The sequence below is a fragment of the Monodon monoceros genome, unplaced genomic scaffold (assembly GCF_005190385.1).
Source record: "Monodon monoceros isolate NGI ecotype Baffin Bay Population unplaced genomic scaffold, NGI_Narwhal_1 Super_Scaffold_9, whole genome shotgun sequence".
Taxonomy (NCBI): Eukaryota; Metazoa; Chordata; class Mammalia; order Artiodactyla; family Monodontidae; genus Monodon; species Monodon monoceros.
Window position 1 is genome coordinate 21262383 of NW_021703786.1, and position 17987 is coordinate 21280369.

General features: G+C 49.3%; 1 protein-coding gene across 3 annotated transcripts in view; it reads left to right on the forward strand.

The window, feature by feature from the left end:
• Positions 1-17987, forward strand: part of MAPT (microtubule associated protein tau) — a 102750-nt gene that overhangs the window by 41741 nt on the left and 43022 nt on the right. For all 3 annotated transcript variants that reach the window (XM_029211542.1, XM_029211543.1, XM_029211544.1), the window contains exon 2: positions 15357-15476. In XM_029211542.1, the coding sequence (XP_029067375.1) occupies positions 15374-15476 (103 nt within the window). In that variant the 5' untranslated portion in view covers positions 15357-15373. The remainder of the gene's footprint in view (positions 1-15356; positions 15477-17987) is intronic.

The following is a 17987-nucleotide window of genomic DNA, read 5'->3' on the forward strand; positions in this document are numbered from 1 at the left end:
GTGGTGTTCCTCCGGCCCCAGGCTAAGAATGCCCCCCCCACATTGTCCCCCTAAGCGGCCTCTGTCTTCATGGTTGATCACAGATGTAGTTGAACACGTCACACTGACGCCTAGAATCAGTATTAAGCCTCTTGGTCACCTTGACCCGTCAGCCATGCCGGTGCCTACAGGCAGCCCACGATTTGTGAACAAAAGGAGCAGCACACTGTGGACAAATCCTTGACTTTGTTACAGGGTGTTTTGTTTTGCCAAAAGCGGAATGTATTTATTACTTTTTGTCAGATTATAAGCACATGTTTAGAAAACAGTATGATAAAACAAAAATGTACACAACAACAAGAGAAAGTCTCCCTAATTCTACACTTCCCTTCCCAGATCACATGTCCTTTACAATATCTTTTTTTTTTTTTAATTTATTTTTGGCTGCGTTGGGTCTTTGTTGCTGCGTGTGGGCTTTCTCTAGTTGTGGCGAGCGGGGGCTGCTCTTCGTTGTGGTGCATGGGCTTCTCGTTGCGGTGGTTTCTCTTGTTGCAGAGCATGGGCTCTAGGCGTGCGGGCTTCAGCAGTTGTGGCACACGGGCTCAGTAGCTGTAGCTTGTGGGCTCTAGAGCACAGGCTCAGTAGTTGTGGCACACAGGCTTAGTTGCTCCGCCGCATGTGGGATCTTCCCGGATCAGGGCTCGAACCCGTGTCCCCTGCATTGGCAGGCGGATTCCCAACCACTGTGCCACCAGGGAAGCCCCCTTTGCGATTTCTTGTCTGCACATATGCGTATATATGCTACTGTCTTGTTTATAAACATTCTGTGCGTGCACATTTCTAAAACTGCTTTTTTCCCTTGGTGCTACAGGATGGAGCTCTCTCCATGCCAGTGTGTTCGCTTCTCCCTTGTCCTCCTCACAGAGGGGTCAGCTTCACACAGTGTGCTCCGGGACACGGTTTTGGCCCCGTCTCCAGGAGTCACGGGACCAGGGGATGACCTCACTGGGTACACCATCTGCCTTGCCTGGCCAGAGGCTGCATCGGGAGGGCCAAGGGGGCACCATGTGTCGTTGGATCCAACGTGGGGTGGGGCTCTGGGCCCTGAGAAGCTGTTTAGTCTGAAAATACAAACAGGATACAGAAAGGTTTGGCTCAAATAATGGGTGATAGGTTGTCATGATAATAACCACAGCGGGCCCTTCGATCGCATTTACTGTATTAACTCGTTTAATCCCCACACCTTACAGACGAGGCAGCGGAGGCTCTGAGAGGTTGAGTGACTTACTCAAGGCCACCCCGCTAGTAAGTGGCGGATCTGGAGTGGAACCCAGACAGCCTGACCCCAATGTGTGCTCCACACCCCCGAAATGCACTGTCAGCTCTGCCCCTGATGCTGTGTGGGCACCTCTGTCAAGGGACGGTGTGCTTGACCTGGGTGGCATTTCTCCCATGGGTTCAAAGGACACTATTTGTTTTCCGTCCTTCCAGCCATGCTGAGTTCAGGTTGCTCATTACTGAGGGACATTGCTGATTAGAGACAGACTACGCTGTCCTCCTGTGCCCCGCGTCCTTCAGGGTGTGTCCTCAGACTCAAAAAATAGAAATGAAAGCATCCTCAAAACTACCACCTTCCCTTCCTCCTTTCCTCTCCCCTCCAATTCTTCCTTGTTGTTCCATCTAATGAAATGTTGTGGCAAAAAGAGCCAATTTCTGGTCATTGCATGTCGCCTCTCAGACCCCCACCTCCTTCGCTGCCAAGACTGGTGCGGACGATTCGTCTCTCCCCACCTCCCGGCATCACCTTCTCCGCATCACCTCCCCTGTCTCCTCTGTGCTCCGGGTGCCAGTGCTGGGAGGGGTGGGGAGCAGAGACACCCCAGTTCTTCCCCGATGCTTACCTTTGCTCCGTCATTTCCGAGACCTTCCTGGAAGGACCCCCTCGTTTCTCCTCCTCTCCCTGGGCCAACCCGGAGCTGCCTCTCACGTCTTCATGCTCTGTCTCCCCCTCCTTCAGGGCAGAAGCACTAAGGCTCTTGTATCGGCCCCTGATTTTATCCCTTTAGGTTAGGCCTCCTCTTCCCCATCCTCAGATATCTTCTCCTTGCTCAGAACCCATGTGTCATAACAACAGTACCGAGTATCAGTCTAGAACATCGCAGTTCGCTGAAGCACTCTCTCTCACATGCATTTTTCCAGTGACCCTCACAACCACCCTGTGACACAGGTGTCCTCGGGCCCATGTTACAAATGAAGAATCTGTGATTCAGAGAGGGCAAGTGACTGGCCCAGCATCGACCAGCCAGTGAGTGGTCCCTCCTAAGCCTAGAACCCAGGGCTCCGGACTTCACACCACGTGTCCTTTCTACCCAAATCCATGGAGAGGTCTGAACCAGCCATAAGGTCCTCAGGAAGATTTGGAGCCAGTGCACCAAGGGCACAAGGAGTCCAGACGTTCATGCAACTAACAAGGCTGGACTTGGTGCATTCCACGAGAGGCGTTAGGGCTGAGTGGCCTCTCAGGGTAGATGCAAATATGGCATCTCTGGATCATGAGACCCTGCTTCATGGGAGAGACCCAGGTCCAAGGGGAAGCGAAGCAAGGGACCCTCCAGGCTCACCTTTGGGGGCAGGTTGGAGGGTGCCTCCCCAGCCCCTGCTGTGAGGGTGAAGCCGTGCAGTGTTCTCAGAGGGCCTTGAGGGGGGGCAGCCTAAGTGCTATTCGTCAGTCCCAGGAACGGCTAATGGAGAAGCAGGTGCTCCCGAGAACCCATAATGGTCTTTGGCAAATGGCCCGAGGTGCCCCTGAGAGGCCTCCCAGTGCCTGACTTGCTGCTGAGGCAAGACCCTGACTGTGGGGGGCCCATTCAACATCGGGTACGGCCGTGTCCTCACGCCCCTGACATCGTTCCGCCCAGCGCTCACTCCCAGCGACTTCCTAGCCCTAAGCTGAGCTTCCCAGGAAATCACTACACGCCACACTCTGTCCCCTGCTCTGGCACTATCTCTAGGTCCACTTGATCCTCTCTGTGCCTCAGTCTCCCCAGCTGCAAAATGGAGCTAAGATGACCCGTGTATCTCACAGAGGTGCAGTTGGAATGGCTCCTCCTATATCAGGGCTTCAGAGTGGGGCTTCATGATTTGTCAGTGAAGGTCTCCAAAGACCCACCCTGTGTCCAGCTGAAGGCTGGGACTGCAGATTCAAAGCCACGCATGCAGCATGCATCCTCCCTCAGCTGGGGCTACTGAGCATCAATGCAAAAATGGGGATAATAAGATAATAACATTTCCTCCTTCACATAGGTCATTGTGAGGACTAAATGAGGTGAAATGTGTAAATAGTGCCTGGCTACAGAAATATTTATTCAGGGAAGATCATGGATGGCTAAAAAAAAAGGCGGGGGGGGGGACTTTAAAAGTCCCTCTCCAGAGCTTTTTAAGTGTAATCTTATGTTGGGTTGTGAACCATTTGCTGCCTATTAGAGCTAGAGGGCAGAGATATAACAGCAAATCTAGAAATTGTAGCCATTGACGATCAACCAGAAGTTAATATAAAGCTTATTAATATCAGTATATTTATTAGAGGGCAGAGATATACCAGCAAATCTAGAAATCGTAGCCATTGACGATCAACCAGAAGTTAATATAAAGCTTATTAATATCAGTATATTTATTACACAAATAAAGTAGGCTACAGAACAACTGGTATGATATGGTCTCATTTGGGGAAAATTATATGTGTGCATAGGCGAGGTGTTTGCAAAGAAGTTCCCTAGAATGTTAACAGTGGTGATTTTGCTTTCCTCTTTTCACATTTTTGTATTTAACTTTTTAATAATGACTATGAATCACTTTTATAAAACAATAAATTCTCTCTCTCTCTCTCCCTCTCTCTCTCAGGATTAAGAGTGGCTTGCCCTAGAAAAAAAAAAGCAATTTTTCGCTGTGGTTTTCCCAGCTTTGACATCAAAAGAGACTGCTTTTTATCCATTTGGTGCTCTGAGTTGAGGGGATTCATCTCAGATACAGTTAAGTGGTGACCACTTAACTGTATCAAGGATGGCCATTGGCAGTCCCTGAACGGGACAGAGGCTCAGAAGCCTACCCCCCGTAGGGGTGTCACATGGCAGTGCTGTCCTCGTTGAAGGCTAACTGATCAGAAAGGGGGTTGGAGGGAAAACTACTGCAGTTCTGAAAACAAAGGCCACCCAAGCACACCGTATCATCCTAACAGATGCTACAGCACTGTTTGACTGTACCAGCAGTTACAAAGGAGGTCAAAAGAATAAAACAGAATCCTTGAGCTTAAAACCAGAATTGTCCTCTCCGACACAGTCTGTGGATTTTCTTAGTGGTGAACGTCACCCGGCTGACATCAGCCATGACACATGGTGTGTGCACAGCAACACCACCTCCCCCCAGAAAGCGGCCTTCATTCATGCTTTCATACAACTGTTGATTGTTCTCTTTGGATTGAGGCCCGGGATTATTCCAGTTTCTTCTCACCAACCTAAGTCTTTCCTCTCTGTGGGCTCCTTTATCTTCTCTGCACTTAATTTGGCAGTTCTGCCTGAAATCCAGGTATTATCATTATTATTGTTCAGATTTGGTTCTAGAACATTCTCTGGTACCCTGTGATAGGATGTGAGCACAAGCTCACACTTTAGAGTTCCTCTGAGGTTTGCCAGGCCGTCTTCCCTCCAGCAAGTCTTCCTGAGAACTTCCCCGTGGTGCCTGGGTGCTGGGTGCCACCTGCCTGTCGGGGGCGGGAGGGAAGAGGGGCAACACAAAAGGAGATGCAGCTCCCAGTTGGGACTAGCTGTGAGGGAAGTGCATCTGAAGCAGCAGAGTTGCCACGAGCCAGCCCAGAGTTCTCTTGAACCCTGGAGGCTCTTTCTCTTTCTTTAGGTGCAGCTGGCTCCCCGCTTCATAAGTACAGGGATTTCCTAACGACCTTGGGCCCAGACTTCACCTCCGCCAAGGAGACTACTATACCTGCCCTTTCACTAATCTTTATATCTTAAAGTACAACAGTTGAACCGTAAGCATTAAAGAATAGACTGTAAATACAAAGAGAAAGTTGTCAAAGGAAACGAAAGCTTTCAGTCAGTTGAGTGGGTCCTTATGTTCCTGAAATGGGTGATCTCAGTCACTGTTTGATTTAATCACTGTGTCAGTCGGCCTCACAAGGTCAGATGCTGGTGCCAGGCTGCTTGGGCTTTGAGCCCTGACTCCATTACATGTTGACGGTGTGACCTTGGGCAAGTTACTCAACCTCTCTGTGCCTCGGTTTCCCCCTCTGTAGAGGTAGACATAATAATAGGGGCAGTTGTGTTGATTAAATGAGTCAATACCTGGAAATGCTTGAAACATGGCTCCTGTCATGAGGAATCCTGTTTTCCACGTGAATGCACTGGCAAATTCATGATGGTGCAGGAAAAGGACCAGAGCAGAGGAAAGATGGGATGCGGGAGCCAAAAATAACCTTGGAGATCAAAGTTCATTTTAAGGTTATTTTTTTAGATTTCTCTCTACTTGATCTTCAACTATCTGAGAGATCCATTCAGGGTGTTTGTTTTTTTAATAACAGCTTTATTGAGATATGTCACATGCCATAAAATCCACCCTTTGAAGTGTACAATTCAGTGATTTAAGTATAGTCACAAAGTTGTGCAATATCACCACTCTCTAATTCCAGTTGGGTTTTTAACCTGAGGGAGTTTTAAGGGCCAGCGTCCTTTTTTTGGACGGAGCCACCTGTTCTGGTGGCGGTGATTCCGCTGAGTCATGGCAGCGGCCCGGGAGCCTGCAGTGCTGCCTGGGGGGGAAGCTGGCCTGTGGCTGGGCTGCAGCGAGCGGGCACCGCGCCCCGGCATGTGCTGCCCCCTAGCGAGGGCTGCAGCTCCGCCCTAAACAGCCCACCCGGCGCCTTCAGGGAGGGGGCTCTAGGATACAAAAAGCTCCTCCCAGGCTTGGACTGCACAGGCAGCGCGTCCTGCTTGGAGCCTGGTGAGCCAGGGTGCGGGACCAGCCCCTGACACGGGCTTTCTTCTTACCTCCTCGGCTCTAATTCCATCCAGCCGGGACAGGGCCATTTCTCTGGGTCCTGGAGGGGAGAAAAGGGCTATGTTTTTAAACTCTCTGTTGGGAAGGCACTGATATGATAACAATATCCGAAAGATGGGTTTTAGCATCAAAAGATCAGAGTTCACATCCTGCTCTGCCTCTTACTAGCTGTGTGACCCTCAGCAGGTTCCTGAACCTCTCTGAGCCTGTTTCCTCATCTAGAAAGTGAGGATAATTCCTCTCTTGGGGCTGTTGTATTACAGAGATTCGCTTTCTCTCTCTGAAGCCCCTGAGACTGGCTAATAGTCACGACTCAAACAGATGCTGTTAATATTCCAAAACTGCCAAAAATGGTGTCCCCTGTTGTCCTGGCTTACCCGAGGAGCTTTCTAGAATCAAGATGCATTGCTGTAAGAAAATTAAAAGGAATAGGAAGGATGGCAGTAGGTGTAGGAAGGCTATTTGGTCTTCATCTTCTTCAGGTAGAGACTGCCCCAGGTCAGCTGAAACCCTCAGACACCCTGGAGAACTGGGCAGGAGCAAAAGCCTGGGTGGGGAAGCAGACAGAGGCATCAGAACTGCCGGGAATCTGTGTTCCAGAGCGGAGTCAGGTCCCAGGCTGCCTTGCTGGCCTTGGGCAAGTCATTTAGGCCCTTGGGGCCCTTTACGTGGCTGGGATTTGCATCCTGCCCACATCATAGGTTTGTGGTGAGCCTATATGTTCTGTCATGGGAAAGTGTCCAGGAAAATGGCAGACGTGCTTCAAATAGTGAGCAGGGTTCCCTGATGATGCTCCAGACGTCACCTCTGAGCTGGGCTAGGTACCTGGACTTCCCTCATCCACCTCTGGATGCCTCAGAGGGCAGCCTGAGATGATCAGAAACAAAGCTGACTCTTCAGGTAAGACACACAGAGCAGGTGAACTCTACCAGGCAGAAAATTTATCCACCTTGCAGCCTGGGAAGACCCTCTTCTTCCGGAGCAAAAGGGACCCGGGGTCTCACTTGCACATCCCTGGGCCCCTGAGGGTCTGGAGGGGCCGGGGGCCCAGCCTTGGCAAAATGAGGAAGAAGTTGAAGGTTGTCTGAGGGTCCCTGCCATTCTTCTCTTCCATCATCCTACCCCTTCCTGCCCTCACCTTTCCTCCCCCTCCACCCCGATTTCAGCATTATCAGACAAACATCACAGTAAAATATTCCAGGGCTTCCCTGGTGGCGCAGTGGTTGAGAGTCCACCTGCCGATGCAGGGGACACGGGTTCGTGCCCTGGTCCGGGAAGATCCCACATGCCGCGGAGCGGCTGGGCCCATGAGCCATGGCCGCTGAGCCTGCGCGTCCAGAGCCTGTGCTCCGCAGCGGGAGAGGCCACAGCAGTGAGAGGCCCCCGTACCGCAAAAAAGAAAAAAAATTCCATATTATCTTGTTTCCAAACTTAAAAGACTGTGGGTAATCATCAATGGATACACGGATAAACAAAATGTGGTGTATCCATACAATGAAATGTCATTCCAGGAGTGAAGCCCTGACACGTGCTACAACGTGGGTGAATCTTGAAAACATTACACTGAGCGGAAGAAGCAAGACGCGAAAGCCCAGTGTTAGATAATTCCACTTATTTGAAATCTCCGAAATTGGTAAATCCATAGAGACAGAAAGTAGATTAGTGGTTGGCAGGGCATGGGGGGAGGAGTGGGGAGAAACTGCTTAATGGGCACAGGGTTTCTTTCAGGGGTGATGAAAATGTTTTGGAACTAGACAGAGGCGATGGTTGTTCACTTTAAAATGGTCACTTGTGTGTTGTGTGGATTTTACCTCAATCAGGAAAGTAAATAGAAAAGACTGGGTTGCAGCAGCCACAGTTTGATTCAGGGGGTTCCTCCCTCCCTGTGCCTTCACCCCCTTCCCCTCTTCTGCCTTCTCTTTTATCCTCTCATCACCTGCACTGTCCTCTTTTTTCCTCTGTCTCCCTCTCAGCCCTGCACACACTTTTCTCCCTTTTCCTGGCTTGCCCCCCCCACAAGCCATTGGCAAGGCAGCGTTGGGTCTGGGGGTGTGATCTTGTAGGACCAGGCACTGTGAACAACTTAACAAGCCCCTTCCCCTCAATTTCCCAGCTACCAAGTGACAAGGACAGACTCCAGGACCCTCTGGTTCTCATTTTCTGTTGTCAGCAGGTAGTGCTTTTCCAAGGGTCCCTAAAGAGTGACCCGTTTTCATTTCCAGGTTTAACTCAACTTTTGTGCTCCTCCTCAGATTTCTTCCTTACCTCACACCCCACTGCCTGTAGGTCACTGCCTGGGAAAATGGGAGGTAGGAAATCAGAGAGATTGAAAAAGAGATTGGTTGATTTAGAAGAATAAGAAGGCAAAGCACGGCCTTAGGACAGTAGCTCCTGGCGTGTTTATTTTCCTGTCTGTGTGTCTCTCTTAGGTTACAGGGATCCGTGGGGTGATATAACCACGTCTAGTCCGGACTGTATACCCACCTCAGGGCTACGCTTGTTTTTGTGTTTTCAGCCTGCTGTCTTTGCGTGAAAGTCCTAGGGCTGGGACGTACGGCTGTGCCGTCTGTCAGTTGCTTTACATGTTCTTTGCCCAGTTCTTCCAGAGAAATCATCCTGCCCTTGGCTCTCGTAGAGGAAGACCACAGGGGTCAGAGACGGTGGGAAAAGAAGGAGGCAGAGCTGAGCTTTCAGACCCTTGGCTGGGATGCCAGGGCCCCCTGCCTCTCAGCCAGGCCTGGGCTAGAGACTCCTGCTGCCCTGTGACCAATCTTCCCAGGGCTCTGAGCTGGAGGACACAGGCCTAATCGATCCGCTTAAAGTAAAATGTTGGAGCAGGAAGGGAGCTCAGGGGTCACTGGGTGACATGAAGGAGGTTGAGAGAAGTGACTTAGTCACAGCTTTGGGGTGTGAGTCCTAGACACTGCTGCTTCCACACCCCAGATCTGTGCCCCAATGGAAAATTGGAGAACATTTGATGGTCCTGGATGGAAGGACCGGCAGTGAGGGCAGCTGAGTGCCCCGTGAGGACACAAGCTTTGCATCCTGGCGTCGCCTCTTCCTGGCTATGCGACCTGGGCAGAGTACCTCCCAGCTTCCTCATCTGCCCGTAAGGGACCCAGACGGGTCCAACCCGACGGGACTTGCATTCTCGTGCGCAGTACTTGTCCTAAGACTGAGAAGAAGAACTACTTCATTTTACTCTCCGAGCGCATCTCCTCTGGGTTCTATTTTCTGCTTACGTCGAGTAGCCTCTCAGAGATGCTCCAGAGATGACCTGTAGGTACCAAAACATTAGCACGGGGCAAGTGGCCCAGCCCAGATGAGTTGGAGAGACAGCACTGGTGGCCTCATTGAATCAGGAGGTCCATGAACCTAAGGCCATTTGCTGGGGTCAGTGGGAGGGGCGGGGGGGGGTGCCTCCCTGCTTAGAGAGTTCTTCCCATGCATTCCTCTTTTTACCCTAAAGGAAAATAGTGGCACCTGAGATGCACACGGTTTATTCATTTTGCGTAGTGAATAGTAGCCTATGTTTTAAAGGATGATTTAATTTCTCCAGAGGCCCCTGTAATTTGTTCAGCTTCCTATTAGTGCTCTGACTTTCTGCAGCCATGCAGGGGTGGTGCTGGTGGTAGGGAAGTGGGGGGATCATTAGAATCTGGGACAGTGAGACCCATTGCCTTGCCTTTTGCTCTGTGGCGCTGAGCGAGGCGGCCTGGCAGCCGAAGGACTTATGCCACGGATGCTGTCTCCAGTCCCTAGAACAGTGCGGCACTGCCCCAAGCCCCAGAATGACCCTTAGTTCTCCTGCTCCTGACTTGAAACTTCTGGAAACTTCTGGAAAGAGATCAAAATGTACAATGATTCTTGCTAAGACTTAATTACAGTTTCTTTCTTTTTTTTTTTTTTACTATTGAGAGAGGAGAAGAAATACTGGAAAAGCCAAAAGCAGGAGTCTGTAAACTGTGGCCCATGGGCCAAATCTGGTGTTAGCTACGAATGGTTTTTACATTTTCAAATGGTGGAAAAAAACAAAAACAAAAGAAAAATATTTCATGACACATAAGATTATATGCAAAACAAATTTCAGTGTCTGTAAAAAAAGTTTAACTGGGACCCAGCCGTGCTCATTCGTTGACGGCTCTATCATCAGTGCTTGCTTCCCTGCCGCAGCAGCAGATGTGAGTAGTTGTAACAGAAGGCACAGCCCCCAAAGCCTAAAATATTTACTATCTGGCCCTTTACAGAAACAAATTGCTGACCCTTGACCTGAAATTAAAGTGGAAAACTGTTTCATTGCAGATCTATTTTTTAAAAAGATCCATAAAAATTTAATTTTTTAAATTAAATTTTATAATTTAATTATAAATTATAATTATTTATAATTATAATTATTATTATAAATTATAATTCCATATAATTTAAAATTATAATGGAAATCAAGAGGGATAGCAGAATCTACTTCCTAGAACTTATTAAGTCAAATCAATCACCAGTTGGTAAAATGCAGTGGGGGAGATTCTTCTTTTTTTTTTTTTTTTTTTTGCGGTACGCCGGCCTCTCACTGTTGTGGCCTCTCCCGTTGCGGCTCCGGACGCGCAGGCTCAGCGGCCATGGCTCACGGGCCTAGCCGCTCCGCGGCATCTGGGATCTTCCCGGACCGGGACGCGAACCCGTGTCCCCTGCATCGGCAGGCGGACTCCCAACCACTGCGCCACCAGGGAAGCCCAAGATTCTTCTTTTGCGCAGGGATCTTTTAAAGACAGAACCCACCCTTGTCGACCAGCTGCCTTGGACCCTGATGCTGTTCCCTTTGACTGTGCTACCGCCTCCCGTTTTCCCAGCCTTGCAAGCCCTCACCTCTAGTGTAATTATGGATTCTGATCTCTCCCTCTGACCCCAGCCCAGTTTTAAAGCCCAGTCTAATGTTATCTAAAGTACACTTCTTGGATCTGTCCCTTCCTTTCCATGGCCTCTGCCCCCGCTCTGGTTCCGGCTTTTTTGCTGTATACCTGGATCAGTGCAGTCACCTCCCTGCCAACAGCCCTTTCTTACCCATACAATTGGCCCTGCCGACTGCTGCTAAAGTGACCTTAGAGCACTTCTTTGATGCCGCCGTGCTCATGCCTGTGAACAAAGTCCAAACTGGCCACCTTGCCCACCTCCAGACTTTGAGTGAGAAGCAGCCACCATGTCAAGTGGTTCACCCCATCCACCCCCAACATGGTGGTCGTGCAGATGGGCAGGGAAGAGACCAGGGCACGCGGGATCTTTTTAGTTGTGGCATGCGGGATCTTTAGTTGCTGCATGCATGCAGGATCTAGTTCCCTGACCAGGGATCGAACCTGGGTCCTCACAAATCACTGGGAGATTTTCTGCTAAGGGATCTCATCTCTGATAAACAGAAGGCTAGAAAATGGTTCTCCCATTCATTCCCCAGAGACCTTGAGGGGAACCTGTTGCCACTGTGCCAGTACCAGTGTTAGAGCTCCAGCCATAATCATCTCAACTGTGGAAACCCAGAGCCCTTATTATTATATCATCAACACGATGAAGGGGAGGGTCCCACTCACAAAGGCAACACCAAGGATGAGGAGACCAAGAGTGGCTGCAGCAAGATTAGAAAAGATAAGAAAAAAAGAGACCAAAAAATCAAACAAAAATTAAAAAAAAAAAAGAGTGGCCTCAGCAAAATGCAGGACTACATCCTTCCTTCCACCCCAAGAGATTTAGAAACAAGAATAAATGGGAAAACATACCTTGCTCTTGGGTGGGGACACTAAATATTGTGAAGATAGCAACTTTTATCGTTTTGGCTTGTCATGCAGTTCTAGCCAAAATCCCAATGGAATTTTGAGAATTTGAGAAAAAAGTGTTCTAAAGAGCATCTGGTAGAGAAAATGTGCAAGAAGATCAAACCATTTTGAAAAAAGAAGATGAGAGTGTCTAAGCCCACCTAGAGAATAAGACTGGAGATTCAACACTTAAATCGGGAGGCTCTAGCACCAAAATTGACAGGTGAATGGAGCAGAATAGATGGTTCACTCACCTGGGGAAAGAGGGAAGACTGTCCTATGAGTAGGGCTGGGCCCATTGGTTTAGCTGTTGTATTTTGGAGAAAATTTTTTAGATTCCCACCTCATATCATACACTTAAATAAATTCTAGATGAATTAATAAATTTAATACAAAGAATTAGATCACTAAAAACACGGTAGAAAATATTTATGATCTTTACGTACTATACAGCAATGGAATAAATCACAAAGAAAAATAGACTTGACTGTATAAAAAGTAAAACCCGTCAGTAGAAGCCGTCAGAAACCAAAATAGGGAGTTCCCTGGTGACCTAGTGGTTACGATTCGGGCTTTCACTGCCATGGCCCAGGTTCAATCCCTGGCTGGGGAACTGAGATCCCACAAGCTGTGCGGTGTGGCCAAAAGAAAAAAAAAAGGAAGAAACCAAAGTAAAAGGAGAAGCTATTAGCCACAAATATGATAAAGGGTTCATGTCACTCATAGATTAAGAACTCATTCAGATCATTACAGTGATCACTGAGGCATGACAGAGAAGCAAAGGATGTAAATGGGCATCTTATAAAAGAAGCCCGTGCATCAGATTTTTACTTTTACACTTCCATCCACCACGTTCCAAATGGGAAAACTTAGTCCTTGAAAGGAATTGATCAAATCTACAAAACAAAACCACGGGGCTCATTACACTTCTTAGTGTTCACTAAAACCTTAGCTGCAGGTTGAACAGGACGACCTGATTTGTCTGATCTGGCTCGCCTGGGCCGGGTGTAGTGACTCCAGCCAGTTTGGGAGGCTTGCGCTTCTGGGAGGATTCCACTGCTCCCGGGTGGGGCTCCTGGTGAGTCAGCAGGTGAGGTGACTCATGGACCAATCCCGGGCACGGGCACGAGCAGCTGGGCAGTGACCAGGGACGTCCTGAGAGAGGCTTCACCAGGAAGCAGCGAGGGAGGCATTACTTCGTAGAGTTGGGTGGGGAGCAGTAGTTGACTCCTTTGATAATGAAACTTGTTCCTCTTAGCACAGGGGTTCTTGTTTGGGGGCTTTCTAAGGGAAACAGACCATCAGTGTATCTCAGGGTAGAGAATATCACCACAGAGAATATCACCACCAAATCCTAAGTCTTGAAGGATGAATGGGGCTTTGATCTTCCCAGGAAAGTCCTGCTCATCCTTGGGGAGATATCAAAGGTTTGGAGATGCGGGAAGACATCAAAGGTTTGGAGATGATCAGCCTCAGATGCCTCTCCCAAGAGCTCTCTGAGAGACAAGGGCCTCGGTCAGAATGAAAAGTAGCTGCCTAGGAGGGCCCAGACCACCCACCCTCTGCCTAACCCAGAGGAGGTCTCACTGACCTCATTCTTAGAACCATCCTAAGTCCTCCCAGCTTCTTATCCTACATCGTGGGTGGAGAAGAGAGCTCAGGCACCCACACCAGCGTGTCCTGCCTAGAAAGGAGAGAAATGGAACTGGACCTGAGTATGCCAGTGGCCAGCTGGTATAAACACAGTGCCAGTAGGGCTTCCCTGCTGGCGCAGTGGTTGAGAGTCCGCCTGCCGATGCAGGGGACACGGGTTTGTGCCCTGGTCTGGGAAGATCCCACATGCCGCGGAGTGGCTGGGCCCGTGAGCCGTGGCCCCTGAGCCTGCACGTCCGGAGCCTGTGCTCCGCAACGGGAGGGGCCACAACAGTGAGAGGCCCGCGTACCGTAAAACAAAAACAAAAACAAAAACACAGTGCCAGAGGCTGGCTGTCTCCCCACACCTTTGTCAGTCTGGGAAGTACTAGGTGGAGTGTCTGCTCCCAGGTGGACCCTCCGACCCTGTAGCCCACCATTTATTTATTTATTTATTTTAAAGTTTTTTTTTTAAAACTTTTAAAAAAGTTTAAAGGGAGGAAGTAGAAGCAGCTAGAACAGGGGCGTTTCAAAGATAAGAAAAAATATAAAGTAGAAAATAAATAATATGAGATAACTAGATCATTTAAAAGGAAGATATCAAAGTAAAATACAAGAGACTCAAATTACAGAGATAAAAATGTAAAACGTGGAATAATCCAAAGTAACGTGAATGAACCACAGCAAAATGACATACTCAAAAGTTCAGAAATTCTAAGTTACGAGTTATTTTTAAGATAAAGAATTAAATATTCTCAGTAAGGAAGAGGGTACAGCAGGATTAAATGATCGTTTCTAGCGGGCTTTGTTGAGCTGACGCCACCTCTCAGCTGGGGCTGTTGGGGGAGGGGAGTGCACGCTGCTCTTCAGCCCCAAATTCATGCCCCCGCACTGTGCCCTGTTAAGGACTTAGCCTGGCCCTCAGAATGCACACCCAAGGGTCCTGGTGGGAACCAGTGAGGTGAGTGAAAGCCCGTCCCTGACCCCGGGGGGCCACCTGACTCAGAGCTGGGAAGTCGGGACACCCAGGTCAAGTTGGTTCCATGCCACAGCAGCGTGTGACCGAACGATCACGATGCTTCTCTGTGCCTCCTTTTCCTCACCAGCAGTGCCCAGCTGATGCCTTCCCTCTCAGTAAAAAAAAAACAACCCATCAGGGACTTCCCTGGTGGCGCAGAGGTTAAGAGTCCGCCTGCCAATGCAGGGGACATGGGTTTGAGCCCTGGTCTGGGAAGATCCCACATGCCGCGCAGCAACGAAGCCCGTGCGCCACAACTACTGAGCCTGCGCTCCAGAGCCTGCGCTCTAGAGCCCGCGAGCCACAACTGCTGAGCCCACGTGCCACAACTACTGAAGCCTGCGCGCCTAGAGCCCGTGCTCCGTAACGGGAGAGGCTACCGCAACGAGAAGCCCGGGCACTGCAGCAAAGAGTAGCCCCCGCTTGCCGCAACTAGAGAAAGCACGCACGCAGCAACGAAGACCCAATGCAGCCAAAAATAAAAATAAATAAATATATAAAATTTAAAAAAATGTTTAAACCCCATCAAACTACCCGTCAGCAGCATTTACTTTTTAATGAAGTGGAAAGAGCAGTGAGCATAGTAACAAGTCAGGCCTCCTGAACCTGCCCACCTGATGGTTTTGGACATGAACTGATGTGATGCTGGTGAATTAAAAGTGCACATACAAGTAAATAACACTTTGGCGATACGCCCCGCGGAAGAGGTTGGGCATCTGGTTGTTGGGGAGGAGAGAGGGGAGGTGGAAATCTGCCTGCTGTGAACTGGGGAGGTGGCACCTCTCTCTCACTGCCCCCTACCCCACCCCCAAGCACTTAGCCTCAGCACAGCATCCCAGCCCTCACCTCCCATCTTCATTCCCCAGGTGGGCTTTGAACCAGGATGGCTGAACCCCGCCAGGAGTTCAACGTGATGGAAGATCATGCTCAGGGAGACTACACCCTACTGCAAGACCGCGAGGGTGACGTGGAGCATGGCCTGAAAGGTTAGTGCGCGGCCCTGCGTGACGGGCCCAGGCGCTGTGGGGATCGCGGCCAACCCGATGGCTCTGGAAAGGGCTGGCAGGAAAAGTTCGCATCCTGAGTTTTAAAGGAGTTTTAAATACTTTATTGTGTTAGATTGTCAATCGGCTTGAAACCTCATTAATTTGAGCGAGCCAACAGAACTCAAAATGTGAGGCTATTTGAAAATCTGCCTTTTGCAAAGGAGAGTTTGCCACATACGTGGATATAGTATGATAAAGATTGCCGGAGGCTTGTTGGTCTAATTAATACAAGGGTGCTCTGTTAAGTCTTTAACCATATACCCATCAACCTATAAATCAGCAGGAGTTATTGGCATGCAAAATACATGACTTTATACATTATGTTTTTCTCTTCCTTAATAGGCCTGTCTGGCCCCTCTTTGGCCAGAGTTGGTTAGCTCTGGGTTTCTTACTGTCCCTGTTATACCTTAATAAACCACGTCAACCTCTAAATGTTCTATAGTACAGTCTTTTGGCCCAGTTGGCTTGGCCTCCTCTCTCCCCTTCACTGCACTGTCTGACCACCGAGATCGGGGAGCCCCGTGGAGCACACAGAGCCCTCTCTCTGGCTCCGAACGCTAGTCCCTGCATCGCTGATGGGAGCACCAGAGGACCTGTAGGGCACTGGGTTGCGCTATAAGGAACCCTCTCCCCACAGTGTCACTGGTGGCCAGTGCCCCCTGGAGCAGCTCACCGTGCAGCCCCGGGATAAGAAAGACTAGGTCCCTGTCTTCTAGACCCATTTCTAAGGAGATGAAATGGCAGTCTACTTTTCTCTTTTAATGCTAAAAATAACAAGCCTGGGGTGTGCGGTGTCGATGGCAGTGGTAGAGATCCAAGGTGGGAAGGGAACTCTTCTGGGTACATCTATCTGGGAAGGTTCCCTGGAAGAGGCGGGGTTACCAGAAGGAGGCCTGGGTTGGGGGAGCACATGGAGAAAACATCCCTACTTTGGAGACGCTTCAGGACTCGCTGGGGGGCCTTGTTTCAAAGGCTGATTTCTCTGTACCTGTTTAAGCAGAGGACACATTAGGAGGCAGAGCTTGGGAATCAGACAAGTGGGTTCCAAGGTGGGGGAGGTGAGGGAAGAAATGGGCTGTCCCCGGAGCTCAGAGGCCACCCTCTGGCCTTCTTGGGAGCACACCCAGCCCGAAGCTCTGGGTGAGGGGAAATGCCTGCTCCCATTCGGCTCAACCCTCCCCTCCCGGTGTCAGGCACCAATGGTGGCAAGAAACGTGCATTCTGACATCTCCCAGGCCACAGCCTGGCTCCAGCCAGAGCTGCTAATTTTCAACTCCCCAAGGGGTTGGAACGGCAGCTGGGCCCTAAGAGCTCCCTCATCTGAGGACCTGAGCCCACCATCCCTCCCCATGAGTGTTCTGCCTCAGTATCAGTATCACTGCTTTCACTTTCAAGTGTCCCTATTTGGGTGACAAAGTATGTGGCTACCCTACTTATAATGGGACTTCCTTAAAATGATGATTCAGGTGACCTCCCTGGTGGTCCAGTGGTTGAGACTTTGCCTTCCAATGCAGGGGGTGTGGGTTTGATCCCTGCTTGGGGAGCTAAGATCCCACACGCCATGTGGCCAAAAAACCTAAACATAAAATCAACAGAAGCAATATTGTAACACATTCAATAAAGACTGTGAAAATGGTCCACATCAAAAAAAATCTTTAAAAAAAAAGATAATTCAGGCATTTTTGTAGGACTCTACAAAAGTTCGCAAAGGGCTTTGGCCACCGACGTCTCAGGTAGCGCTCACAATAACCAGTGAAGGCGGAGGTTGCCTTCCCCAGTTTACAGGTGACAAAGTTTCGTGTCTGAGATTATGGGGCTAGTATAGCCTTCAGCTCCATGTCAGCTGTTTTTGCCTCTGGTCACCCTTAGCCAAGTCTCCTTGAAGCTTCAGTTATTAAACTCTTGTGGGTGGAATCCAACTTAGAATCCCAACATACTGAACTCTGCCCCAGATGAATTGTGCCAATGAAAAACATGCTCTTGGGAATTCCCTGGCAGTCCAGTGGTTAGGACTCGGCGCTTTCATTGCTGTGGCCCAGGGTCAATCCCTGGTTGGGGAACTAAGATCCCACCAGCCAAAAGAAAAAAGAAAAATGATGCTCTGTTTAGGGTAGCCTGGTTTAAAAATTAAGTTAAAATACATATATTGTGTTGTCACAAATGTACCATAATAATGTAGGATGTTAACAATTTGGGAAATTGGGTGTGGGGTATCCTCTCTGGTCTATCTTTGCAGTTTTTCTGTAAATCTGCATTGATGCTAAAAGTTGGAATAGGATTAGATAGAGCCCAAGAGAGCTGCAAAGTGGGTAAAAGCTGGTTAACTGATAAAATAATGCACCCACATGAATTAAAAGGCGTTAATGAGTTAACTTGTTAGACCTTCCAGAAGACCCTCAGAAGAGGCTTCTTCCTCCTTCCTTCCCTCCCTCCAGGCTTCTTCCTCCTTCC